The sequence below is a fragment of the Acomys minous genome, assembly GCF_964271855.1.
Source record: "Acomys minous genome assembly, chromosome: 12".
Classification (NCBI taxonomy): Eukaryota; Metazoa; Chordata; class Mammalia; order Rodentia; family Muridae; genus Acomys; species Acomys minous.
Genome location: NC_140493.1, coordinates 16,292,970 through 16,319,976, shown reverse-complemented (window position 1 = coordinate 16,319,976; position 27,007 = coordinate 16,292,970). Strand labels below are relative to the sequence as shown.

General features: G+C 47.3%; 1 protein-coding gene across 1 annotated transcript in view; it reads left to right on the top strand.

Moving 5' to 3' along the window:
- TBC1D22A (TBC1 domain family member 22A) overlaps nucleotides 1-27,007 on the top strand; it is a 281,680-nt gene that overhangs the window by 118,162 nt on the left and 136,511 nt on the right. Inside the window, exon 9 of the mRNA XM_084748944.1 lies at nucleotides 16,318-16,427. Coding sequence (XP_084605070.1) covers nucleotides 16,318-16,427 — 110 coding nt within the window. The remainder of the gene's footprint in view (nucleotides 1-16,317; nucleotides 16,428-27,007) is intronic.

Genomic DNA, 27,007 nt, shown 5'->3' with positions numbered 1-27,007 from the left:
CGTGCTGCTGGAGGGGAGGAGAAGGAAGGAGCTGGCTGGGCCCACCCTGCTGCTCTGCTTTGCTCCAATTTGCAAGCAGACTTTGCATTATTCCTCATTAGAGAAACTTTTTTGCAAGTGTTTCTGCCCTGTGTTCCCTGAAGATACAGACATGGCGTTGCCTTGATAGGTGCAGGGAGCCTGCATCTGTACCCACGTGTGCAAGCACCAGTGTGTGCTTGTGGGGTGAAGCTGCGAGCAGCTCCCTGGCTCTAACCTGTCTACTTGCCTTTGTCTCTGCTGTGGATATCCCCCTGCAGAACACAGACAGTGGCAGCAGCTTCGCTGCTCAGGGGAGGTTAATAACTGAGCTGTGGGTGCTGGGAAACCTTTGAAATGAAGTTCCATGCATTGTGATTATAGCTCTGATGGTATTTGTATTTAAATCATTATTACAACAATAATGGACCAGTTTGCCAATAAAATACAGAACCACTTTGGAAGAACAGTCTCCGTACTTGTGCATTTGTGAGGCTGGGCTGCATGGTCTAACATTGGGCCTTTGCAACTGGTTGCGTGATTCATGTTTTATGCATTTCCAAAGAGTAATGAAGGCTGTGTGGTTTTGCCTAGGGCACTAAGTATTGAAAATATATGGCCAGTCCAGTGGTGCCGAAGGACAGATTGGACGTCTGCATTGACAAGGCTGTCTTTCATTCCAGGTGGGGTGCCACTACCTTCCATGCCTTGGAGTTTGATTTGGTGATAATGCATCATTAGGGACAAGTCCTTGTGCCCGCTGTCCAGCTACAGTGAGGCAGGAAGTGGACAAGCATCTCAGCAGTGACGGATGGCTTTTTTCCTTCAGATCCATACAAAATTCATAAACCTGATTTATAACCAATGAAGTTTGAGCTGCTTGAAGCAGAAGGCTCAAATGCACAGCTTTATTGTGCAGGCAATGTCTTTCTTTTGTTTTGTCCCCAGTCATGGTTATATGGCAAGAGCACACTCTGCCTGTGCCACAGGCGCAGGATGGACAGTGTTACTACCCTTGCCCCTTTGGAGTCGCATCTTGGAGCAGTTGTGGTAAGGGTAGGAGTCAGCCAGAGGAGGCCGTTTAGTGTTCCTGAGAAGGAGATGAGCCACATGGCCAAGACAGGGACATCTGTATAGGACAGGCACAGCCCTGGGTGCTCTGTGAGCTCTTTCTGAGGTCACTTGTGACCATTTGCTGCACAGTCACCATTGTTCTCTGTGGCATGTCCCCTTGCCTTTGAAAGCTTTTCCCTTCTGGTTCTAGCCCGTTGAGCCTTCCTGGCCTCATCTTGGTCCCCTCCCTTGCTCTTGCCTCTGACTCTTTACTCTGCTGCTCGGGTGTCTTCCACTGACTCTGTGTTTGGTGTCTCTGGTTTTCCTTCTCTGTCCATTGCTCCCGTGTGCTAGTGGCTTCGCTGTGCCATGTATGTAGATGTCCACAAGCGCTTTGTAGCTGGTTTGTGAACTTTAGAAGCTAAGCCACTTACTGCCCTTGTGTTTTTCTGGACATAGGGGCCTTCTCTTCACATTCTCTGATGATGTGTCCAAACCCTGAAAATCTCAAACCTGAGACAGAAAATTGCACCTTGAGACCAGCAGGAGTAGGACCACTCCCTCCCTGCTTCTGTGCCTGCATGCCCCAGGCACGTGGGCTGGCGACCTCTAACTCTCAAGATAGTCACAGATAGTCACTTAGCTGGCACCTGGATGCAAATAGAGCATCACTAGCATGCAGCCACAACCAATGGAATGCATTCACCCCAGAAATCCTTTCCCACTCCCCAAGGTTTATGTAGTCCCTGTTGATCTCGAATAAACAGGCATAAACGGATTCACTGAAGACTAAGAGCTGCTGTTTCACTGAGATGTAACACTTGCAGGCCTATTTTGGAGAGGGCGCTCTCTCCAGACATTCACCACTGGCTCCTCGGACCTGCCCACCCAGGGGCCTTGCTGGCAGGAACCGAGCTCCAGCCGTTACCTGGTCTGGCATCCATGCCTGCCGACCATATTGACCACTGACTACTCTGCTTCTGGACACTCTTGGTGAAGGGCTATAAATGCCCAAAAGAGCTATAACACTTCTCAGAGAAGCCCCGCCTCAACCTCCCCCCAACCCCCCCAGCCCTGGGCTGGACCTGGATCCTGCAGACACTACCCATTCCAGATTCTGCTTCGTTCTTCCCTGCTTGGTACACGGCTTTGCCTGGACGCCCCAAGGGATGCAGTGGGAAATATGGAAGCACACTTGATGACTGGGCATACGACTAAGAACCTGATGGCAGGGGCATGTGAGAGATCGGTGGGGCTATGGGAGAGGGTCCCAACTAGTGCAGGGTAGGTGTGGGGGCCAGACATGGTTTTGAGGAGGGTAATAATGAAGGAGGGCAGAGCATAGAGTGCACAGTGAGGCTTGAGGTATGAGGAGAAGTTGGTGTAATGACTACAGGGTATCAAGTTTGTGACTGGAAGGAGGCCTGTAAGGATCGGAGCACCACACTTCGTAGAGAGGCCTCTGTGAGACTCCTTATGGAGTCTGATGGGTCCTGTAGGTCAGTCTGAGTACTAGCTACCATCAGGAGCGTGTTAGGCATTTAGGGAGCTGAGGTGGTCAGCTCTGTGCAGTTTAAGCTGAATGCTTTCCCACTGCTCTAAACCCAAGTCACCTGGGTCTGGAAGCCTCTGTAGCCTCTGCCCTTCAGGTAGGGTGGCTCTCTACCCCCTTCTTCAAGCAGAGTAGGTCTCTCGTCTCTGGCAGCAGCCTGCTCTCAGCCTCCTTCCAGCCATTCTACTTCCAGCTGCCCATTTGGGTGTGTGGTTCTTAATCCTGTGCGCTCCGATATCTCTGACTCCACTGGGCATCGCTCCCAGGTCTTGCAGGCCCCACACTTCATCCCGCTTCTGTAGTTATAGCAGTGCATTCTCACAGAGGGCGGGAAGTGCTGTGTGGTGCACGGAGTGGCATTCGGTAAGACCCCGCTGTGGAGCGCCGTAGCTCTGTGGTGGGCAGGGGCAGAGGGAGGTGAGCACTGGCTCGTACATCTAGATGTGGCTAATGGAGCACGAGGTCATAGTCAGAAGTGGAGCCTTGTCTTTTTCCTCCGATGCTTGGTGTGTCTGTATTTAAATGTCCCTCCAATGTAAGGTCCTTGGAAAGAAGCACTCTTGGTTGCCCATGTCTGATGCAGTGCCTGCTATGGCTGGCAAGCAGGAACTCAGAACCCTGCTGAACGACCTGGATGGTGGACAGTCACCAGACCTGAATGCTGTCAAGCACTAATGTTTTCTCAGCCTGCTAAGAGCTACAGTGAGGTGGGCTTTCTGCCTGCTAGGATCTAATGGGAGATAATGCTGTATAATTTATACAGTCATGCCATAACAGATTTTGTATAAATTAACAAAATGTCTCAAAATGCTAGATGCAGGTGAAATGGAAATGACTGAATCCAAAAAAAAAAAAAAAAATATCATCCCTGAATATCCAAGAAGAAATTTGGATTGGCTTTGGAAGTGAAGGGGTTACCCTGGTGGTATTTTATTGAACCACAAATTGTTATTTATAACCCATGTCAGAAGCAATTAAACTGATTGATGATTAAGAAAGTTTAATAGTTGAATAATAAGATGCGGTTCTTGACAGCTATTTTTTCTCATCCTGGAAGCATATTTTATGAGTCTAATAACAGTGTTGAGGATGGGCTGTATAGCATGTTGTGGTGTAATTATGTGGTGGTAATATAATATTCAGTCTAGTGTTACGTGGTCTATTATGTATAAAAATTAAAATACCAATTATGATTTTTTGATTTATTATTAAAGTGCTTTATTAATTTTGGCTTACCCAAAATTTACATCTGGAAGTCTTGTTGCTGGTTCTCTTTGCCCTGGCTCTCATGCCAGTGCGAGTTGTCCTTATGAATAACTTCTTAGGTTGGTGGAGAAAAAGCGTGACTCAAAAATTGCTTGAGAAATAAGTGTTGATGTTACGAAGTAGGAGATACAAATGACTAGCAACTGAAAGCATGTTCTTGCCTCCGAACAGCATGTGTATATGTAGAGAAAAGAGGGTTGATTCCCCAATTGACAGAGAATACTGTAAGCTGCTGAAACACTGGCTTGTTCTTCAGCAGCAAACAGCTGCAGTTGTTGTGTGTTTCTTTAAGGCGTTCCTCGTGTGTTTAGGATGGCTGGTGCTGGTATAGTGGCTGCTGGTCCAACTGCTTTACTGATAGTCCTTTGCTCAAAGCAGCCAAAGAGCCAGGGAAGAGTCTGGTACCTTGACCTAGCAGTTGGCCAACCAGTTCATTCTTGGTAGTAGGATTTTTTTTCTTGTCATAGTTTATATTTATTGTTGCTTTGAGTGTCAGCCTGGACTGCGTTTCTGGAAGGGGCTGGTCCTGTTAGCTTGTTGTCTCTACTTCCTTTTGATGCTCTCTGGCTCCTTAGCCCTTTGAGCCGATCTGTTTTGTTTTTGCCTTCTCAGCATTCCCTCTCTGGGTATTCCTGAAAGCTGCCTCCATTTTCAACAGCAGGCTCCTGGTGACTTCCGCCCATAGTATGGTTCTGATTTCTTGTAGTGGGAGATAGTGCCAAAGACTGAGACTTGTTTTTGCTCAGTCTCCTGGGGGATGTAGATTGTACAGAGGGACTGCCCACTAATGATGACTTGGAGAAGGCCAAAAGTCCAAGCTGTCCCTCCAATTTAAACAAGTTTCTTTTCCTGCCTCCAACAGAGAGAAGCCTGTGAGTCTGTTTGAATCCTGGCACCGACACGCTGTGTACTGCTGTCAGACCTCAGTGTGAAGCATGGTGTCCAACCCAATTTAGAAATTGCTTTATCCTTTGCATCCTTCTGATGCTTGACTCAAAGACCCTCAAATTGACATCCAGTGGACAGGTCCCGGCCGGCCAGCTTGTCAACAGCACCTGTGCACAGCACAGAACAACAAGATTCCCAGTCAACTTTTAGGAGAACATATTTTCTTAAAGATGAGAGATGAAAGCCTTTAGCCAGGCTTCCTCTCACAAAGAGCCTTTCATAAAACCCTCCTGGAAAACACGGGCACTGGCTGAGCCTTATCCATCTGAAATGCTTAGAAGTCAGGAGTTAGGGTTTGCAATCTTTCTACAGATGTTTCAGGTGGAACAGCCCATACTTGAAAACCCAAAGACCCAGGTGTTCTGGAGTTAAATACATGATACTTTGAAGTCTTGGGTTTAGGAGCCCTTAGATTTGGAGTTTGGGGTCAAGGGTGTTCAACTTTCCTACTCCTGAGGCTGTGGGGCCTTCACATTTGGGTTTTTTTTTGTTTTTTTTTTTGTTTTTTTTTTTGTTTTGTTTTTTTTGATAACCTGTATTCATTCTGATAGTTCATCTTTTTTTAAAAATCTTATGTAGGTTTAGTGTTGATCCTAATTTCTAAACTGCTTTTGGATAAACACAGATATTCATTATACTAATTTATGACTATCTGGGTTTTGAAAACTTGATGAAAATGTCATGGATCATGACAAATGAATGTCAAGGATGTTTCCAAGTTCCTCTTAAAATTGTGCCCTAGATAGATTGTGAGTTCTCTCTGTGGAATGACACCTAGGTTCCTTCCCATGGTTACCCACTAAGGGCCCAACGGCCTATATGATGAGGCATGGCAGTCTGCCTCTATCCGCAGGTTTATTTATCTTTTACATGACCTTGATTGACCCATGCTTGGAGTTGATGTGTACCAGGAACAGGCACAGAGGTCTCAGCAGTCAGGCCCCAGGCTCAGTAACATGGCCTAAGTTCTGTGTGGTTTGAGGCTTTCCAGACTCACACCCCAAGTTCTGTGTTTTGTGATTTTTTTCCAAGATATATATTATTTTATTAATTTGTTCTTGTTACATCTCAATGGTTATCCCATCCCTTGTATCCTCCCATTCTTCCCTCCCTCCCATTTCCCCCTTACTCCCCTCCCCTATGACAGTTCCTGAGGGGGATTTCCTCCCCCTGTATATGCTCATAGGGTATCAAGTCTCTTCTTGGTAACCTGCTGTCCTTCCTCTGAGTGCCACCAGGTCTCCCCCTCCAGGGCATTAATGTCAACAATTAATAAATGGGACCTCATGAGGCTGAGAAGCTTCTGTAAGGCAGGAGACACTGTCCAGAGAACAAAGCGACAGCCTACAGACTGAGAAGAGATCTTCACCAACCCTACATCTGACAAAGGTCTAATATCCAAAATATATAAAGAACTCAAGAAATTAAACACCACCAAATAACCCAATTGAGAAATGGGGCTTGGAACTAAACAGAGAATTCTCAACAGAGGAATATCAAATGGCTGAGAAACACTTAAAGAAATGCTCAACCTCCTTAATCATCAGGGAAATGCAAATCAAAACAACTCTGAGATTCCATCTTACACCCATCAAAATGGCTAAGATCAAAAATTCAAGCGACACCACATGCTGGCGAGGATGTGGGGAGAGAGGAACACTCCTTCATTGCTGGTGGGAATGCAAACTAGTACAGCCACTTTGGAAATCTATCTGGTGCTATCTCAGAAAAATGGGAATAGGGCTTCCTCAAGACCCAGCTATTCCACTCCTTGTTTTGTGATTTTAATACAAACACAATGAAGAAGAAACCTCCTCTGTGTAGTTTGGCTGATAGAGACAACATTTTCCATGGTTTTTCTCTCAGTGGCTTTGTGCTCACCCTAGGAAATTGAGACACTAGGTTTTGACATGTGTCAGTAGGCCTTCCAAGGCCACATGCTGAGGACTCAATCTGAATCCTCAGCATTGGAAGGTAGCATAAATACCTTTAATTCTTCCCGGCTTCCATCTCTTCCTCCTTTTTCTTTTTTAAAAAATAATGTCATCTAGCCTAGGCCAGTCTAGAATTTCAGGATAGTCTCAAACTCTTGATCCTCCTGCCTTAGCATCAAATACTGGAATTTCAGATGTGCATCACCATGCATGGCCACAAGTGACCGTCTAAGTGTCAGAGGTGATTGTGGAGTTGCTTGTCAGGTAGTATTGTGGCTGTGGACTGTGATAGGCTCTTCGGGGAGGATGGTAATGGGACAGCACCACAGTTGTGTGTTGAGACATCATTCCAGAGGTCTTTGAGGTGCTGAGCTGGGCCAGTGTGCTGTGAGAGGGAGAGCCAGATGCAGATGTGCATAAGCCCTGGCCAGGAAGCCACGAAAATGCAGAGGTCCACCTCATTAAGACTGATAGTTCACTTCCCAGTGTAAAGGGACGAAGGGAAAGTGCTGGGGTGAAGGAGCAGTCTTCAAGGCAGCCATTCTCCCTCCCTGCTGCCTGAATCTGAGCATGCTCCTAGCCCCACCCCCGAGCCTCAGCATGATCTGCTCTTCCACCTGCTTCATATCCCTGTGCAGAAAAGATGCCTGTGGGACATTCCTTATAACAGTAGGATGTGGGGGCCAGAGAGATGGCCAAGTGAACAGAAGCATTTGCTGATATCGCGGAGAACCTGGGTTTGGGTGCCAGTACCCACATGGAAGCTCACAACCAATTACAGCCCTAGTTCCAGGCCTCTGTGGGTGAAGCACTTCATTCAGTGCATATATACATGCAGGCACTCATACATACACAGAAAATAAATAAAACTGAGAAAATAGTAAGATGTGACCTGATGTCTACCTCCAATAGAAAGGATGTGGCCGAGCAACTGGGATCGCCTCCCTGAAGACTTTGCTTGCATCAGCTTCTGCAGGGGTTGTATTTGAGGTGACAGACCTCCGCTTGTAGGTAGTCATTTGCATGACTCAAATTTTTTCTGTGGCTGTTTTTTCAAAAACTGCCTGGTCATTTTACCCCACTGAGAATGCACATGGACCTGCCCTGCAGACTCTTGCATGCTAGTGCTTGTGATGGTCAGGATTAATTATCAAATCCCACAGTCTGGGATCACCTGGGAGATGGGCCCTGGGAGGGAGTACGTGCATCTTGATTATGTTAATTGAGGCAGGCAGACCTGCACACTGAGGCTGGCATCATTTCCTGCACAGGGAACCCTGACCTGCTCGGGAGTGGAGGAAGGAACTGAGCACTGGCACACATGCACTGCTCTTCTGACTGTGTACACAGTGTGACCAACTGCTTCAGGCTCTGGCTGCCTTGATTTCCCTACCATGTAGGATGGTCCCTTGACTCCTCCTGCCAACCTGCACTCTGGGATTCTCTCCAGGAAACTTCAGTGGACTTTGTTAACCCCTCCCCTCAAAGTTGACTTGGTCCTCTTAGAGCTTAGGACTGTGTTTGGAGCTGGCCTTCTGAGTTCTAAAAGTCTTTTTCTCGTTGTCCCTTGGGTTGGGCAGGCACCACTTTAACCGAAATGAACCCCCCAGCACGAGTGCGGGGTATAGGTCTTACGGATCAGGTGCTGTTGCTGGTTTCTTTCCTCCATAGCCATTTCCTGTTGTTTTCTTTATTCTCAGGTGGCCTACTGCCATGTATTTCTTACTGAGAAAACTCTTTGTAGATTATTGTTATGACTCGTTGGCCTGTAATAAATTTGTTGGACTTTCCCTCTTACAAGCACTTTGGAGATTTTACATGATACGGTAGCCCTGCTTTTCAGGCTGCTTTGCTAACCTGCCCCTGAGGGCCTGTGGTTGAGCCGCACAGCTTCCCTACAGGCTGCCCTGCGTTTTCGTTTGTAACAAGTATGGTCCCTAAACACTGAGGAGACTTTTATCTCAGCGGAAAGCCCCCTGGTGTGGAGTGAACAAAACCTCTTCTGTGGGGCTGATGGACCAAGGATTCTGCATAAGCAGCCTGGGTTGCTGGTGGTCTTTGGTCCTTTATTCTCTCTGTTGCTTTAGTCACAGTCTGACCCAGGGCTGCTTTGCTGATGATATGAAGATCCGATTAGCCATTGTAGGTTACATTTGACTTAATTAGATAGAGAGATAAATCAGGTTAGTGGATTGATTTATGATCAGTTTGTATTCTCTGTGTGTTGATTTTCTATAGGTTCCCACTGCTAAGAGATGGGTGTCTGCATAGTCTCCTAATTGGAATATAGCCTCAGAAAGAAGGACTTAGCCAAAAGTCCTAGATACCTTTCCTCATTAAGGAATAAGGAGGGATCCAGATCTCTTAATACCACATTCAGGCACGCAGCCTGTAAAGTGACAGAGTGCTGAGCCTGCTCGCAGCTGTACATCTTGTGACTTTATGACCCAAGAGGTCCATGATTTTTCTGCTGTCCTGTGGCAGCAGGTATGTGGCAGGGAGAGTAGGGTTGAGCTTGAAGGCTGCCTCCACTGAGACAGGTAGGGTCCCCCAGCGGCATATGAGCACCCTGCTTTCCTGAGAAACTGCACCTATAATTTTCAAAGGCAAACTCAGCCTTTTAAACAGCTGTAGCTTTTTGAGGGTTTCAAAATAGCAAAAATTGTTCTCCATCTCCTGAGAGAACTGAGTCGTCATGAGGAGGTGGCGAGGGTGAGTTAAGAGGGCATGCTGGGAAGAATGCTTGCTTTCTTCAATTTAAGTAAGTTCCTTTTTATTGTAGTGTTTGTGCTGGCATTGGCATACTCAGATGAGAGTTTTGATACACTGCCTTCCGTTCAGTAATAGCCTGAATGTTTTCTGTGGCTGAGAAACTGGGCTGGTGCTTAGCTCTCATTCTTCAAGGGATAGTTTTTCTCATTATGTTTGTAATTAGCCATTCCTCCTAGACCACAAGCTCTTTGAAGGAAGTCTGTTTATTCCCTTGTCATGCATTTAATGAGCATCTGCTCTGTGCTAGGTACTGCTGTAGGTGCTAGGGACACAGGCCATGAGGTACTTACACTTCTGGATTGAGGGTCAGTGCCAAGGAGGCATAGATGGGAGACGTGTTTGTGGCAAGTACCAGGTGGGGCCTCTGTCCTTTGTAGTGGGGATTGTGACTTGACCTGATACCCTGTGCAGCTGCAGACTGTAGTGGGTTATACCCATCTGGGCTGCAGTGGGCATTACCGCATGGTAATTACCCCCTTGCCTACCTCAGGATCTCTGCATCTTTCTCTGTCCTGTTCTACACCCAACTTAAGTTGGGCTGATTCCTAACTTTCAGTGTCTCTGATGATAGGGATCTACATGCGTCAGTGCAGAGCCTACCGTCCAGGCTCGGAGTCTCGCCTGCACCCGTGCCAGCACCCACCCTCCCCCCTACCGCAGTGAGCAGGCACTCCCGCACTTCTGTTTCTGTCTCGCCTGCTTTCTCCTTCTGTTTTTTCTTTTTCTTTCTTTTTTTTTTTTTAAATTTTTATTGTTTTCTTTCAGACATACCTACAATGAGCATCCAATAAACACTGAGTCCAGAGGACGGTTAAGGAGCAGTGTGACCCCCCTCCCTCCACCCTTTAAGACATTAAGGATGCTCTTGTCTTACTTTCTCCCTTCCTATCCCACTTTCTTGTTAGTGCTCCAAGCTTGCGATAGAACCAGTTGCAGCTTCAGCAAATAGTGTTTCTATAAACAAAAATGCCTGTTCACAATGGTGTTGCGAAGCCAAGAGTCCAGGCACGTTAAAAGAGTGCTGTGTTTTGTCTCGTTTTGAAAGAGCAGAGATGACATCATGGGCCCAGGAAGTCCCTTTCTTTCTGTGCTTCCATCCTCGCCCCAGCATTCTGCATCACAGACCTACCCTCTTCCTCAGTCTTTCTTTCCTGCTTGTGTGTTCTGTGGGGCTGAGCATGCTCTCCAGGCATGTGTGTGTGTGGGGGCGGGCAGATAGGGAGCAGAGCTGCGTTGCTGTGGGAAGGGGGTGCTGATTCCCATCACCGGGACACTCTCCCAGGCCCTGGAGCCCTTGGTCCTGGATATGTGCTGGCGCACCTTTATCTCGTGGTTTTTGTCTGCTCATGCCCCTCCCTCCAACCAGACAGAGGCTTGTGCTGTGTGGTGGCTGAGGCTTTCAGCTGTGGAGTAGAGTGGGAACTGTGCCTGTGATTTCTTCTGTAACCTTGGATTGAGCGTTATTTATATTAGAACTTAACATTCCCACTGCAAAACCAATTTGATCATAGTGTTAGTTGTTTTTGCTGAACCAGAGTTTTATGAATTTATGCTCTGGAGTTGTGGCGCTACCCTCACCAAAGCAGGACCCTTTCTCCACGGCAGAGCCCAAATCTACGTAATTAAGTGGTACAATCTCCATCACCGAAGTGTCAGGGTTTCAAATTTAAAACTCCCAAGTTGGGAAATGCGAAGATTAGATCCATAGAGCAATTCCAGCTTGCTTATAAAGAACAGAATATTTTTGATTACCAGTTAAGCTCCTAATTATGTGAAGAGGTTTATTGCAGGGTTTGTGCAGCATAGGTGATTAGTGTCGTCATGACAACAGCCTCTCCCTCCTTCCTGCCTTTAGGAGCTTGCTCTCTGCCAGGTGCCGGCTCAGCTTGGCACACTAGACATCTGTATCAGTGTCGAAGGATCCTTTGACAGGAGGGAAGACATAAACTGCAGTCATTTTTTCCCTTTTCCAGTCACCACCCTCTGTTTCCTGAGTTGATATGAAAGAGATCCTAGCTCTAGTCCCTGCTTCATATCACAAGGTAAAATTCAAGTGCTCAGGTGCCTTGGCCATAATCCTGATGTTGTCCCTAGAGGCATTGGAGGCCTGTGAAGGAGTAGAGGCCTCCCCATCCAGGAGACCTTCGCTTGGGGTGACGTCATGGCATGAGTTCATTTCTTTGCCTTACTGACAGCCCATGTGCTGAATGTTTTACTGACAGTTTATTTACTGAGTCCTGCTTTCTAAAATGGTAGCTGTATTAGCAGGATCAGTTAGCTATTGCAGGAGCTCTTCTACTCTTCTCCCGGCCAGAGGCCACGGTGAATCAGAGAGGCAGCTGAGATGTGGAGGGAGTGGAGTGCCCAGGATTCACGTCAGGCCCTGACCTTTACTAGTCCTTGTCCTGAGCTCATCACTCCATGCCAGGCTCCTGGTCTGTGCCCTCACAGGCGCTTTCCCACTACATGGGTTGAGTGTATGCAAACAGGCTCTAGCACAGACTCAGAACAGAGACGCTGAGCCTAGGTCACAGCTGTTAACTTGTTCTGCTCTCAGCGATGCAGCAGGCAGCCCTTGTCACCGGACTGTTCTTCATTCTGAGCCTCTCTCACCTCCTGTTTTTCTTCGTTTCTGGGCGTGGAAAGGTAGGCATAAGTTTTTGTTGCAAAGCAGCAATTAAATACCCGTGCTTGCCTCCTGTCCAAGTGTCTTATATTGCTCCTTCTGTCTATCCACCTCCCCTCTACCCACCACTTACTACCTACTTCCCCTCCACTGCAGCTTTCTATCTACCCTCGCATCCACGCAGGCTTTTGTGATGGTTAGGACTTTCCTCCATTGCTGACCCCTCCTATAGCACTGGTCCTGCCCACTGAATGCCAGCAGCATTCTTCACCTAATTGTTCTGACCACAGGTGCCCTACACACATCCCAGTCATGCTGCTTCTGGCAGCCCTGGGGAAAGATGAGCTGTTGTGATGCTGCCAACAGCATCCTCTCTCCTGTTCTGTATGAGACCCTTCTGCAGAGAAGGAAGAGTGGCCCAGCTCCCGGTGTGCCCCATGAGCCGTGGGCCTCCTGGTGATGCCTGCCGTGTAAATGGAGTTGTTGACATCATGAGGGTATTTTCAAATTGACTTTGCAACAAGTAGCATAGCAGGCATTTTCAAAGCAGCTCATTTAACTCATCCCCAAAGCCTTTCCATGCTCTCAGAAGTCAGATCGCCTCGAATCTAATGTCTGTGCTTCATCCTGTTACTTAGTGTTCCCTCTTGGGACTGCAGAGCTTCTGTCCCAGCTGCAGGAGACACTTCTTTGCTTCCTCCAGGTTCCTTGAGGAACAAACTGTTGTACACCCCTGTTAAGCAGCACCCTAGGGCTGCTTTGAGGTCCTTTGTTTCCAGGCTGCAGGGCTCAGGCGTCGGGTCCCGAATGGAGGTAAGGTGTTGAGTTGAGCTTGTGGGGAAGAGAAGGATGGTCCATTCCAGAGCAGTGCTGGGGCATCTTGTCTCCATTCTAGTTTATAGTTAAATGGAAGAGCAGGAACAAGACTCTTGTCAGATTTCTGATGGGGATCACTAATTCGTTAGTTCAGAAGTCACCCTGGAGAGTCCCTGAAGTACTCAGCCCTATCATGGGTCCCTGGGTCCAGTCCTGGCTAAGGTTGGGTTCAGCCTCCCTGTCTGAGTCCAGGGGTCCTGTGCCTCATTCTGCTGTAGCCACCCACTTCTAGACAGCTTGTGGAGTGGAGTGTGTGTGCTGCTCAGGGGGAAAACAGCAGCCCTCAGGTGGCCCAACATCTGGGTGGTGCATTTTCACTTGGGCCCTGCCTTGCAGCTGGCTGCTGTCCAGGACAGCTTTCCTACCCTATTGTCACCTCTGTGTTGATAGCTTTTTGGTCTGAAATCAGTTTCCTTCTCAGAACCCTAGGGTTGCTTGAGATTCTTCAGTGTTGACATTGTCTTTCTTATCTGCATCTTAGTGGAAACATACTTTTCCAATAATATGATGGAGCCATCTCCTCATGGGTTGGATGGCTGCACCTGGGATGTTTGCTGGTTGGAGGCTAAGCTCTTCCACATCATGCCAGTTCCCTAGCTGTGGACAGACCACCCATAGTCCACTCAGCCCCCACCCTGGTGGCCCCTCTCCAGTTCCTCCCACTTGACCTTTTGCCCTCCTTCCCTGTGGCAGGCATACTTTGTAGAGAGTGTATCTTTTGGAGGGAAATGGTCTGGACTAATCACCACTAATCACCCCCTCTACCCTGCCCCCCCTTTGTTCTCTGACTGGTTCTTAGAGCCAGCAGGTCAGCATATCAGTTCCCAGTAGGAAGAAGGAGAGTCATGCAAGCTGGTTTGCTATGGTGCTTTCCAGGCCATGTTTGTTAGGATGGTCAGTGTCCTGTTCGCTTTGGGAGGTGACCTTTCCAGGTGGTCTTGGCAGTCTGCACTGGGTTCTGAATCTGTGTACACAGCCTGCATCGTCCAAAGCGCCTCAGGTCTCCATCCTTGCCTACCTACAGTGTGTGTGGCTGCTGTGGGGGCCCTGGGTATTTATCTCACTCTAACAGTGAGGGCAAGCGTGATTCTCTTGGTATATGGAAGACAAATTGGCAAAGGGTTTCTTGGAGTTAAATGCCATTACTTCATTACATTGAAGAGTAACAAATGACCTGCTGTGAGAAATGACACCCAGAATAAGCTGCTGACATTTCCTTGGATAAAATAATAAGTTGGCTAAACAGACTAAGAAATATTGAGGCTTTTGCCCGCCCCATGCAGTCCCCATTTCATGCAGGCCAGGCTGTGCTAGCCAGGCCGCTTTTGTGAACCCAAGGTCTGAGAGGCCTCTTCTCACTGTTTACCTTTTATTATGCCCGAGGAAGTGTCTCTGTGCTTAGAAGGCCCTTGAAAAAGAATATGTCAATGGAAGACGTCTCAGAAGATGTCCTCTGACTGTGGTTGTTGATTCAGTGCTCTGAGCCTGGAAAATAAAATCAGACCTGCTCCTAGGCTCACAGGATGGGAATCAATTCTGCTGAAGTGTTTTCCCCAGGGAACAGGAAGAGGCAATTCACACCCACATCTGTACTCTTGACCTTCCCATTGCATTCAGTGGAAAGGGGAGCACTGAGGCTAGACTCGCTGTGAGGCAGGTTGTTGTGTTCCCCCTATTGCATCTGTCACCTTAGGGAGGTGATAACTTGTGCCTCTGCAGCCCAAGGGACCAGAGTGCCCTTCTCGCAAAATCTTGAGAAGTGAATTCAGAGAGTGAACTTAGACCAAATGCTGGCCTTGTTCCCATATAAGGTGTCAGCCCAGCCACCTGTTTCCTCCATCACCCCATGACTGAGACAGTCCACTGTTTGCCTGCTTAGGGAGGGTGCTCAGCCACATACAGGAAAGAAGTCTGCCCACGCTGTAGCATGCAGGCATGAAAGACACTAGGCACCAAGGCCACAGGAGTGGGCTCCTCCCTACAAGGCATCCAGAATAGGCAGGGCTGCAGGCAGGAGTTAGGTGGGTGCTGCTGGAAACTGGGGGGAGGGCAGGAAGGGGTGACTGCTAAAGGGTGCATGGGTTCTTACTCTGGGGTAAGGAAAGTGCCCTGGAATTCATGGTGGTGATGCTACAGGTTTAACAGACTGATGTGTGCTTGCAGTACATAAACGTGGTGAGGGGCCTTCACCTATGCCGTGGTATGGATTATGTCACCCCTAAACAAAACCCCTAAACTTAAGCAGTGCCAAGATGAGAACTGTAGGTGAGGTGTGAGCTGGTGGCCACACAAAGAGCTGGGTCCTGCTGGCTGTGTGCAGGGCTAACACCATCTCCAGGCTCTGTAGATCAGCACAAAGAGCCTGCCTGTCCACCCAGAGACTACTTAGACATGACAACTCTTTCCCCATTACCTTCCTGGCCTCTGCTGTCCACAGAGAACCAGGAAGGCAGTGTGCCCATCTTATGTGTGCAGTTGCTGCTAAAGCCATCGCTGAGGGTGGTTAAGAGGCTGGTGGGCCTTGGGTAAGATGCAACCTGGACAAAAATGTCTCCTCCTTAAAGGACAGTTTCCTTCTAAAGATGCATGTGTGTTTGCAAATAAAGTGGAAATAAGTAAATAGTAAAATAGGTGGTCAATTTTAAACTATATGTGAGCCTTTTCCTGGGTAGTAGTCTTTCTAAGGGTCCAAAATGAGTTTGCTCAAATATCTGATGAGCCATTTCAATTAGACATCTGTTTTCTCTACTTTCAGAAGGAAATTATTTCAAACGCCATTGTCTCCTCTGAAGCTCATCTGTGTCTCTGTCTTTTGGGGTAGTAGATGGTAGCACAGAAGTTTCTACCTGGAACAGTTTTGGAAGCTCTACCTCAGAAACCATATTCTAGAGGAATTATTACCAAATGAATATGTAAATTTATTAGAAGCAGAGTTTTAAAAACTGATGGAGAAACTTTCAGTTCTTTTAGGGCTTAGCAATAGATGGTAGGTTTTCTCTTTCTATAATATGAGATGTCTGAGAAGTAATAATTTATAATATATTAATTATGCTAATTAATCGGAGTAGATTCAGAATATTAATTATCTGCAACTAATTAGGTATTAAAATTGAGAACCACTAAGTGATGAGGTGTGAGGCTCATGAGTCATTTATTCAGCATGATGAAAAACGTGGAGGGAGGCGGGCGTGCATGTGGATGGCTGCGGTCCCCATGTGTTTATCTCACATGGTTGATTGTTTCTTGTGTCTTCCATGCTTGGTTCTGCACAGACCAGGAGGACGTGGACGAGGTTGATGTCTCTAGTGTGCCTGCAGAGGTGCTGCGCAACATTGAGGCCGACACCTATTGGTGCATGAGCAAGCTGCTGGATGGCATTCAGGTGAGCGGGAGGCTGGGGAGGCTGGGGAGGCTCAGGAGCGACAACAAGCTACAGCAGAAATGTGGGAAGGTCCCTGGTTGCACTCCACTAGCTGGCTTCTGAATTGAAGCTGTCTACCTGAAAAAGCAGGTAGCCTTTCTCTGTAGTGCCTCAGGGTCACAAGGCAGGCAATGGATTATGCGTGCTCCTGGTTCTGGGAATAGTCATTGTGTCCTGCCAAGTATTCTAATAGGAAGGTAGTATGGAGTCTGATCCCCATGCGCTGGTCTGCCTGTATTCTCTAGGTTTCAGCATCACTGTGGGCGTTGGTACCTGAGTCCTTGGCAAGCTATTGGACACTTATCCCTTAACAGGTATCTGGTCCAGGCTGTGTCCGTAATCTGTACCTTGTAGGCCTATGACCAGCCCACAGCCCAGATTTGATGGCATGGTTCTATATGCATAGGTCACTTCCACTGTGTCTGGTTGTCTATAGAGTCTTGAGTACCTGGGCACCATGATGGGGACATTGTTGATCTCCATATTGCAGCTAGGGTTAGTGGCTGGGATATTCACGAAGAAGCCCTATCCTATGGCAGGTTGGTTTGATGTAAACATGGCTTGTGTATGTTGAAACCTGCACAGTGCCTAGGAGGCTCTCATTAGCTGATGAGTTAGGAATTGGGGACAGCCACTGAGTGACTTACCAATGCCTGAAGTAGTCAGATCAGCCCTCGAATGTCCTGTGGAATGTTTTGGGGTTTGCATTGGCCCAGAATTCCTTTCCTAAACAGCTGCTTTGTACCAGGTATCATGTTCTGCCCTTGAAAAGGAGCCTGGAGCAAGGCATGAGCATGCCTGGAGGACCACACTGGGCCCAGATGTTTCATTACTGTGCCTGGAGGTAGCAAATACATGCTCCCAGAATTAAAAGTGACCAAAGGAGATGCCATAGGAGGACAAGGGGTTTTGTTGACACAGGAAGGAAAAGGATAGAGTGGGATTTAACTGTCATGAAGGACCAAATTCCCAAGATTCTCTCTGGGAGCCGCTTACAGAAGCCATGCCAAGAAGGCCATGACCTGTGCCATGCCAGCTAAGGTAGATTCTTAGCCCTCAAGGCACCAGGAAGCCAGCTGGATCACAATGGCCCTCATCTCTTTGAGTAAGTGTCTCTGCTCATCTACTGGACCTGAAGGTCAAATAAAGCTTCAGAAAGTGTATAGCTTAGACCCCAAGGCTTAATCTGAGTGGATCAGCCAAGTGGTATACCAGGGAGACCCGAGTTTGTGTTTCTCTTCATACCCGAGGCTGATGGGGGAGAAATTAGCGTCCCCTGTGCACCTGAAGAGCTGAAACCTCTTCCCTGCTCTTGATCCAGATGGCCCTTGACTTATTTTGTTTCTTGCAAAGACAAATGTGCCCACTGGAGACATGTTTTGGCCCAAGCATCAATTCATCACTTTGCTCCTTTGTTAATGTTTTCATATTCCCTCTTCAAGAACTTAAGAAATCAAGCCCTGTTAGAGAAGGGATTGAACCATAATGTAGAAGTTTATAAATTATCATTGTCGCCTCTCTGATTGTGAGTGATGGGACTTGTGCCATTTAAATACAAGATTATCTGGCTTCTGTTTGTAAATAAGATCGCTGTACAACAGAATCAATGCTGGCCTTTCATTTTTCACCTGCGCTTTGTTGTCAGGCAAAGTGGTTTATTGACAGGGCTGACAGGCAGAAGGCGCCACACTCCTCTGGTGCCTGTGTTTACAGCACGTTCACAGCACAGTGGGAGCTCTCTGTCTTCCCCTCACACTACTAGGAATGACTCCACAGGAGCCTCATGTGAGCTGAAGTTGAAGGCTCGCAGTTCCCCCGTTCAGGATTTGGGAGCTTCACTGTATTTCTTGTGGCTAAGGCAATCCCAAGAGCCTGGACGCTTCAGGGCTCTTCCATGCAAGAGCCAGTTTTGTTTTAGGGTATGAGCTAGGTTAAAATACAGGCTTGAAGGGACCAGCAGGTTATTCCCCAAGGGCTGCCCTTTACCAGTGGTGGCTTGTCTCTTAGCGCACTGTCCACTCCTGGTCACACGTCCCTCTCCTCCTTTCTTTGTTCTGTTGGAATGCTCTTCCCTGGATATCTATTTTCTTGCGCCATAGTCTAGGTTGAAAGCCCTCAGAAAACGCCTTGGCTTTGTTGTTTGCCGATGATCCTATTGGCCTTTACCTGTGTCTCCAGCATTTCTCTAAGGCTAGGTAGACTGTTTGAAGTGTGTTACCTATCAACACCACTTCCTGAGGGGCTTCCATGGAGTTACAGTTCCAAACCAGGGCCACATGCTTTGTGCCTTCAGGGATGAAAGGGGGAGTTGCGTGCATCTCCCACATGTGGGCACTGTAGCCTGTATCAGATCCAAGGTCCTACCTGTGCGACAGGTGGCTGCTTAAAGAGAAAGTCCACTGCCCCAGGTTACATAGCCTTTGAAGGAGCCCACATTGGACTCCCATAGCTCCTGTGGCTTCTGCTTTGCTGACATAGGTAGAGCAAGTAGTTTTGCAGGGCAGGTTCTAGAGCAGTGGTTCCCAACCTTCCTACTGCTGTGACCCTTTAATATAGTTCTCATGTTGTGGTGACCCCTGCCACAAAAATTTTAGGTCACTACTTCATAACTGTAATATTGCTACTATTATAAATCATAATGTAAATATTTTTGGAGATAGAGAATTGCCAAAAGAGTTGTGACCAACAGGTTGAGAACCATTGTTCTCGAGACTAGAAACCACATCTGTCTTTTGTTTTCATTTTGGATGCTCTGGATCGCTGTAACCATGTTTGGTTCATTGTGGGCCTTAGTTGGAGAGTCTGGGCCCACTAAGCTCTTATAATTGATTTGCTGATAATTCCTCCGGAGTATGATGAGCATGCCTGAATAGGTGCTGAGGGTCATTGCTGTAGATGTGACCAGTGTTGGCCACATCCTTCTGGACCAGACTTGAAGCTCACTGGACCAGGTGAGAGACAGGATGGCAGTGGGCACGAGCAGAGAGTATTGGTCAGGGGCTCTGGTTCAGGAGGATGATAGACTTTGGAAAGACTGCACCCACTGTAGTTGCCTAGAGATGCTGGGTGACCCAAATGCAGAACACATGTGACCTGCTTTGGTGGCTTCTTAGCAGCAAGGGCAGTCCTCCAGGAAGAAAGTATGCTGGCCTGCTAGCAGCTGGCCAGTGCATTTGGGAGAGTGTATCTGTAATATTGGTGGTAGATGCACTGCATCCTAGGTTTTCCTGCCCTGGAATGTGTGAAGTAAGAGAGAAACTGGCCCTGGCCTGGGAGATCTGGGTAGACGGATGTGCAGAGCAAAGTGGCCCATGTCGACATGTGTCAGTGTCAGAAGTTCACCATGTTGATCAGAGTCACAAGTCACATTCCTTTGTGTTATTTCTTCCCTACTTGGAAGTTCAAATGTTGTTATTGGTGTCTATTGCTCTCTATTACCTGAAATGATAGAGTAACTGTTCATTTTGGGGAAAATGACTGCTAAGATTTGGTTTGCATAGCTAGTTTGCCTTTGAAAGTGAAGAGGGTGTCAGTTCACAGCTATGGTAGCCATAGCTCTGCTATCTCCGTACACAAGGCTTTTCCTACCCTCCATTCTGCCTCAAAATATTGGAATGGTGCTTCTTCCAAACAGAACTTGTACACTGTCAGTTATTTGATTTTTTGAAATAAAGTCTGTCTATGTAGCCTTGCCTGTCTTAGAACTTGCTCTGTAGACTAGGCTGGCCTCAAACTCACAGAGATCCTCCTGCCTCTGCCTCCCAAGTGCTGGGATTAAAGGTGTGTATCACCTCTGCTTGGTTAGACTTAATTTTAATGTTGGATGTTCCTCAGTGAGGTTGCCTTTTGACTGAAGTCACAGGGCTTTGGAAATGGTCTTAGGAGATGAAAAGGTGGGGGCCAACCCAGGACCTAGGCAGAGAGAACAGCTGGGAAGATGATGGCTGAGAAGTTTGGGTTTTTGTTTTGTTTTGTATTTTATTTGTGAAGTTACAATGTGGGTACAACACTCACCGGAATCTTAAGACTTTGATGCTTAGAGTCAATAAATAAAACACCTCTCAAGAAAGAAGAATCAAGTCAAAATAATACAGAGATGAGGTGAAAGGTATGAAACACAGATAAGAGGGACTCCCAGAGGACGTGTAGGCAGTAACCTACAAGCTGGAAATGGAGATGGCGGTAGGTAAGAAACAGCTACAGAAACAGCCGAGGCAGGAGAAAGCAGGAAAATACACTCAATGCTATGAAGAAAAGAAGCCGACAAAGTAGACTGGATTGAAAGCTGAGAGCCAGCCAAACACAATGGTGCAGACGAAAGCCAGGGTGGGGGAAGTGCAGCCATTAAATCCGTCATCCTAGCAGGTCCCTAGGTCCCTGCCACCTAGACTGTAGCATATTGAGATTTTGGACCCTTATGGTCTGGCTACTGCTCATCTACTCCCTCAGGAGTCAGGGCAAAGGGATAAGAACTCACTAGGGCAGGGTGCTGGAGATGCGGCTTTCTGACCATGAGCTTCTCCAGATGACCGCTCAGGTTGTTCACAGCTATCTGTGACTCTAGCTCCAGGGGATCTCGTGCCGTCCTTTGGACTCTGTGTACACCTCATCCTTGCCATACTTTTTATTTAAATAATTTATTCAGATTACATCTCAATTGTTATCCCCTCACTTGTATCTTCCCGTTCCCCTCTCCCAGCCTCTTTCACCCTAGTCCTCTCCCCTATGTCTGTGACAGAAGGGGGGCTATTTCCCCACCCTATGGTCATAGCCTATCAGGTCTCATCCTGGTAGCCTGCTTACCACCAGGCCTCTTCACTAAGGGGAAGTGGTCAAATAGGGGGCACCAGAGTTCATGTCAGAGTCAGTCCCCGCTCTCCACACAGTAGATCCACATATTTATCACCATGCACAAAACTCAAGACCAAGTGGATTAAAGACTTCAACATAAAACCAGAAACACTAAATCTGTTAGAAGAAAAAGTGGAGAAGAGCCTGGAACTCATTGGCACAGGAGACAACTTCCTGAACAGAATACCAACAGCCCAGGCCTTAAGGTCAACAATTAATAATTGGGACCTCATGAGGCTGAGAAGCTTCTGTAAGGCAGAAGACACTATCAATAGAACAAAGTGACAGCCTACAGACTGGGAAAAGATCTTCACCAACCCTGCATCTGACAAAGGACTTATAGCCGCCACCATATTAAAACAAAACAAAACATGAGTGTTGGACTTGGTGGCATACATTTTTAATCTCTGCACTTGGGAAGCTGAGTTCAGGCCAGCCTGGTTTGCATAGTGAGTTCCAGGTCAGCCGGGCTACATAGGGAGACCATGTCTCAAAGGCCAAAATCAAACCCTCAAAACCCATGAAAATATAAAGAGTATAGCTGGGAAAAGGAAGGATGTCCGGAGTTGGGCATGGGGCAGTGAGGTATATGCAAATATAACAAAACCCATTGTTGTGCATAATTAATAAACCAGTGAAAAATTCAAAGAATTCCTAAGACGAGGAGCATCTGCACTGCACAGTCTTAGGCTGGGCCAGTGGACACCGTGAGCCCTGGAGTCAAGCAGAGAGCAAACTCATTTGTCTTGTAGCTCACGTGGGATGTATGTGAGAATGGGCACCCAGGCGTTGCTGAGGGCTGTCCACACCACAGTCTGGGGAGCAATCTACAGGCGCCCAGGCCTTCCATGTGGACCCACCTGATTGTACAGCGTGTGGTGGCTCATGCGAGTCGGGAAGTGCAAAAGAGACAGACGCAGGAAGGGCCTGAGTTTAAGGCCAGCTTGGGCTACATCTTTGTGGTGAGTCAGTAGATCCTGGTGCCTGGTGGGATCTTAACACTCTCCTGGGAAGATGCACTGTGGAAAGAGTCCAGGCAGCAGATGCTTGCACCCAGGAGACCCTGTCTGTAATTCTGGTGGATGGGGCTGTAAGAAGAACTCACTAACTTGAGGCTGCCCTATAGCCTGGAGCCTCCCCGATCCAGCTTTTAAAGCTTTGATGCCGAGTCATTAGTGATGGGCACAGTTTCTGGCTTTCTCCCCTCAGTGCTGGGTTGGGCAGAGGGTAGGTCCCTTGTGAAATTCCACCAAGTTTAATGTGGGAGAACACTGTTTCCGTGTTGTTCCCTTCCTTGCCCTGGTCTCCTGCAGGCTTCCCTGGCTGTCTTTCGGGTTCCTTGTTCTCTTGGTCACATGGGCCCAGTTTGCAACTCAGCTGCACATGAGTTTCTGTGGCGTGGCTCCCTGTGGCCATCTGGACTGTGAGGTGAGGCCTTCTGGGTCTCCTGCCAGATGGCACAGTAGACTGATGTTTAAGGCCTATGCAGGTACAGTTGGTTTTGCCTCCAAGTATAGGTCCAGGCCAGCACGAGCTGTAGTTAAAAAAGAACTTGCTTGGCCTAGGTTCTTTCAGTTGATCTGAGTTCCCTATTTTTGTTTTAAAACAGTCTTCTATATACCCAGGGCAGCATGGGACCTATGATCACGATGCCTCAGCTCTGCTCCTCACACACAGGTTATCTGTTAATGTGGCTTGGTGTCTATAGCTTCCTTTGGGGGATGGCTTTTGGTGTGGAAATATATCTGAACAAATTCTGCGGGCTGGATAGTTCTTTCCGAAGGAGTGCATGGAGACAGGTGGCTGGCTTCAGGCTTGATGAAGCTGGTTTGAATGTCACTCCTCTCGGGGTGCAGGCTTGTGATTGACCTCCACGGAGTCTCAGCCCCTCGCTGTCACAGAGTCCAAGGTCTGGGTGCAGTTAGAAGGTCTGGGCTGCCGGCGCTCTTCCCCGACTCCTAGGGGATTTTTCTTGTGCTTTTGCCAGTCTGTTCATTTCCCTAACTGCACTCATGCCAGGTTTGTCGGCCGGCCATTACTTCCTGAATTACGGCTCCGCGCTTGCCTACCCTGAAGTCATACTATTACTCTTGGACTCATTACTTAGCAGGACAGTTTCTTTGAGGAGAAAAGAACCGTTGCCTTTTATAATTAGTCATTTACATTTCCTTTCCTTGGGGAAGAATTACTCAATCTGAGAGCTGGTTGGTGGCCTGCTAGAATAGGAATGAGAGGGCTCCATTACACATTGGTGAGAAGGCCACCAGCGAAGGCTGGTGCCTGGAGTGGGCGTTGTCCTGGCTTGGGAGGTGACCTTCAAGTAGAGCTGTGGTTAACCCTCAGGAATGAGTGCAGACAGCTGAGCCTTCAAACGGTCCCAGTCCCAGGGTGCTGCCTCTTGCCTAGGGAGCTCAAAGGAAAGAGAACAAGGGAGGGCCACCGTGCTTGGACAGGAGGCTCTGACCTGGCCTTTGTGTGCATCAGGGGAGCAGCTTGCAGGGAACCCTACTGATGAGGGGCGGGGGAGTGGATGAGCACATGCCAGCTGGCAGAGGGAAGTGTGGAGCTCACTCAGACACCCGCCGAGGCTGAGGAGTTAGAGATGCTGGTCAATACATGGAGGTGTGTTGAGCAAACTCCCTCTGTAACTGGACTACAAAGATGCATTAAGAATGAGCAGTAAGCAACTTACAAATGAAATGAAAAACAATAATTTAAAATAGCACCGAAGAAACATAAAAGTCCACATTCTTGCCTGAACAACAACAAAAGGTATTTCTTTAAGTCACCAAGTTCTCCATTGCTTGAACATGTCAGTCAGCACACAGGCTATGTCAATGCTGGCTGCTGTGGGTCCTGTGACTGCTCCGCACATGCCTTCTCGCAGACATAGTCACTTCCCCTGAGTCCTTGCTACAAGTGGGTGGGTCTCAGTGTGGAAGGATGTTTAACTTTTAAAAGAAAAAGCCAAATCTCTTCACAAACTGACTATACCATATGGGGTACCACATAATTGGACATACCACATGAGCTACTCACCAACTGTGTAGAAGAATTTTATTCCAGCAACATGGCTACTCTTGGCAAGGGATCACACCCAAAGACCTAGGTGTATGCTTTGCCTGGAATACAGACTTGTCGTTATTATACACCTTTAATCCCTCTGGCTGGAATACAGACATGCCTTTAGTACACACCTTTAATCCCAAATAATGACGTCTAATTGAGGGATAGACAAAGTGATGAATCGGAGAAAGATTTGACAGAATGAAACAGAGATAAGATATGCCCAGCTTTCATGAGAGGGAGAGAGAGAGAGAGAATGAATGGGAGAGAAGGGAGAGGCTACTTTAAAAGCAATGTAGAGGGAGAGAGGGGGGAGGGGGACACAGAGCCTGAGGGATGGAGTCAGAGGGGGAGAGAGTGAGTCAGACAGACAGTACAGTACGGTGGAAGAGAATACAGGACAGGGATACAGTAGAGTTTGTATGGTCAGGTTTTTTGTTTGTTTGTTTGTTTGTTTTGTTTTGTTTTTGGCACAGGTTGGTTGAGTTCCACTTAGTGCACAGAGTTTGATACAGTTCAGTTTGTGGAGTTCAGAGACAGTTTTTCCAAGCAGACCAATTCAGTGAGAAGCAGAGAGAAACCAGATTGAATCAGTTAGCTTGGAGAGGAGTTTTGAGACAGAACAGCTGAGTTGAACCAGCCAGCTAGAGCTTAGAAAAAACTAGAAGGGGTAAGCTTATTCAGCAGTAAGTCTCAGAGGCAGAATACATTCTAGGCCTAGGTTATCAGACAGAGGCTGGAAGCTGAAGCCTTCAAGGTCTGGGCTAGCAGAAGATTCTGCTGTACAGGGACTAGAAGCTTCCCGGCCTATGTCTAGGGATAGATAGATAGAAATGCTCTGGGCTCAGCCCAAGCCATGTGTTTGTAAAGTCTGGACATGGCTCTCATCTCATGCCCTCTTCTGAGGAAATAAAAACACTTATAAGCTGTGCATGTAAATCCTGCCCATCTAATGTCAGAATGCCATTTCTTCCACATTATGCTTCTTCCTTGCCCTTTATTTAGGCTTCATAGTAATCCCTTGTCAAAGTACATACATGGAGAGCACTCTCTCCCCATCATGGGTATCAGCTCATCTTCCAGACCATGCCTTCTAATAAACAGAAGTCTCTTCGTTTTTTAGGTTTGTTTGTTTTGGTTTTGTTTGTTTATTTGTTTGTTTGTTTTTTGAGACAGGGTCTCGCTGTGTAGCCTTAGCTGTCCTGGACTCACCTTGTAGACCAGGCTGGTCTCCAGCTCACAGTGATCTGTCTACCTCTGCCTCCCAAGTGCTGGGATTAAAGATGTGCGCCACCATGCCCAGCTTTCTTAGTTTTGATGTAATCATTTTGAATGTGTAAATTATTTATTTATATCATGGCTAAAATCCTTTGCCAACTCAAAGGAGGCCTTACGTTTCTCTTCTAGAGACCATAGCTATAGTAGAACTTTTCCTGATGCTGTGATAAAATGTCCCAACAAAAGCAACACAAAGGAGAAAGTGCTTATTCAGGTTCACAGTTGAAGGGTACAGCAGTGCACCGTGGTGGGGAAGTCCCGGCTGCAGGAGCATGCATGGCTGCTCAGATTGCATTCACCACTGGAAGGCAGAGAGGCATGAGTGCGTTCACACTCAGCTTGCGTGCCTGTATTTTATATAGTTCAGGATCCCCTGCCCAGGGTTTGGTTCTACAAACAATTTAGATGGGCCCTCCCACATCAACATTATTAAGACCTCACAGACGTTGTCAGAGCCAGCCTTCACGTTTATAATCTCTCACAGGAGTGCCCAGAGGACCATCTTGTAGCTGGTTTTGATTCTGCCGAGTTAACCAACCCTAGCCATCACACCTCGTTATTTTCCTTGTAGGTCTGCAGCCTCCTAACTCTTGTATAAGCTATGAGGGGAGGGTGAGGCTTGTTGTCTCTGTGTTGATTTGTAGTGACTACCGCACCATTTGTTGAGAAAACTTTTGATTTTCTTCTGCGTTAGCTTGGTGTGGCATGTCTTCTGAAGTTAATAGCTTAACAGTTTATGTGCCTGTTTCTGGACTTGGCTCTTGTCTATAGGCGGATGCTGGGCCCTCACACCACTCTTCCTTTTGTAATTACTGAAGCAGTTATTCAGTTTTGCTCCTTAAAGAAATTGTCTTGAAGGTTTTTGGTTCTTTGCATATGGTTTGTTGTTAGTCTGCTATTTTCTTAAAAACAAAGTCTGATGGGATTTTCGGTATTTGCAACATAGAGTTCATGAACACGGTATAGATTTTTAATTTAGACTTTATCAATGTTGTGTGGGTTTTGTTGTTGTATTCTGTATGTTAAATTTATTTCTGACTGGGGTTTTCTTTCTTTCTTTTTCCTTCCAAGATAGGGTTTCTCTGTGTAACAGCCCTGGCTGTCCTGGAACTTACTTTGTAGACCAGGCTGGCCTTGAGTTCATAGAGATCTGCCTATTTCTTCCTCTCAAGTGCTTATATTAAAGACATGTGCCACCACTTTCTGTCATGATTGGGGGTTTTCAATACTATGGTATATAGTGTGTCTCAGTTGGTATCTTTCTCAGCCGGGTTTTATATCTGACAAAGATTGCCATTCTTTCTGTACATGCACTTGCTTTCTTTTCCTGTTTGTGTTCATGGTAC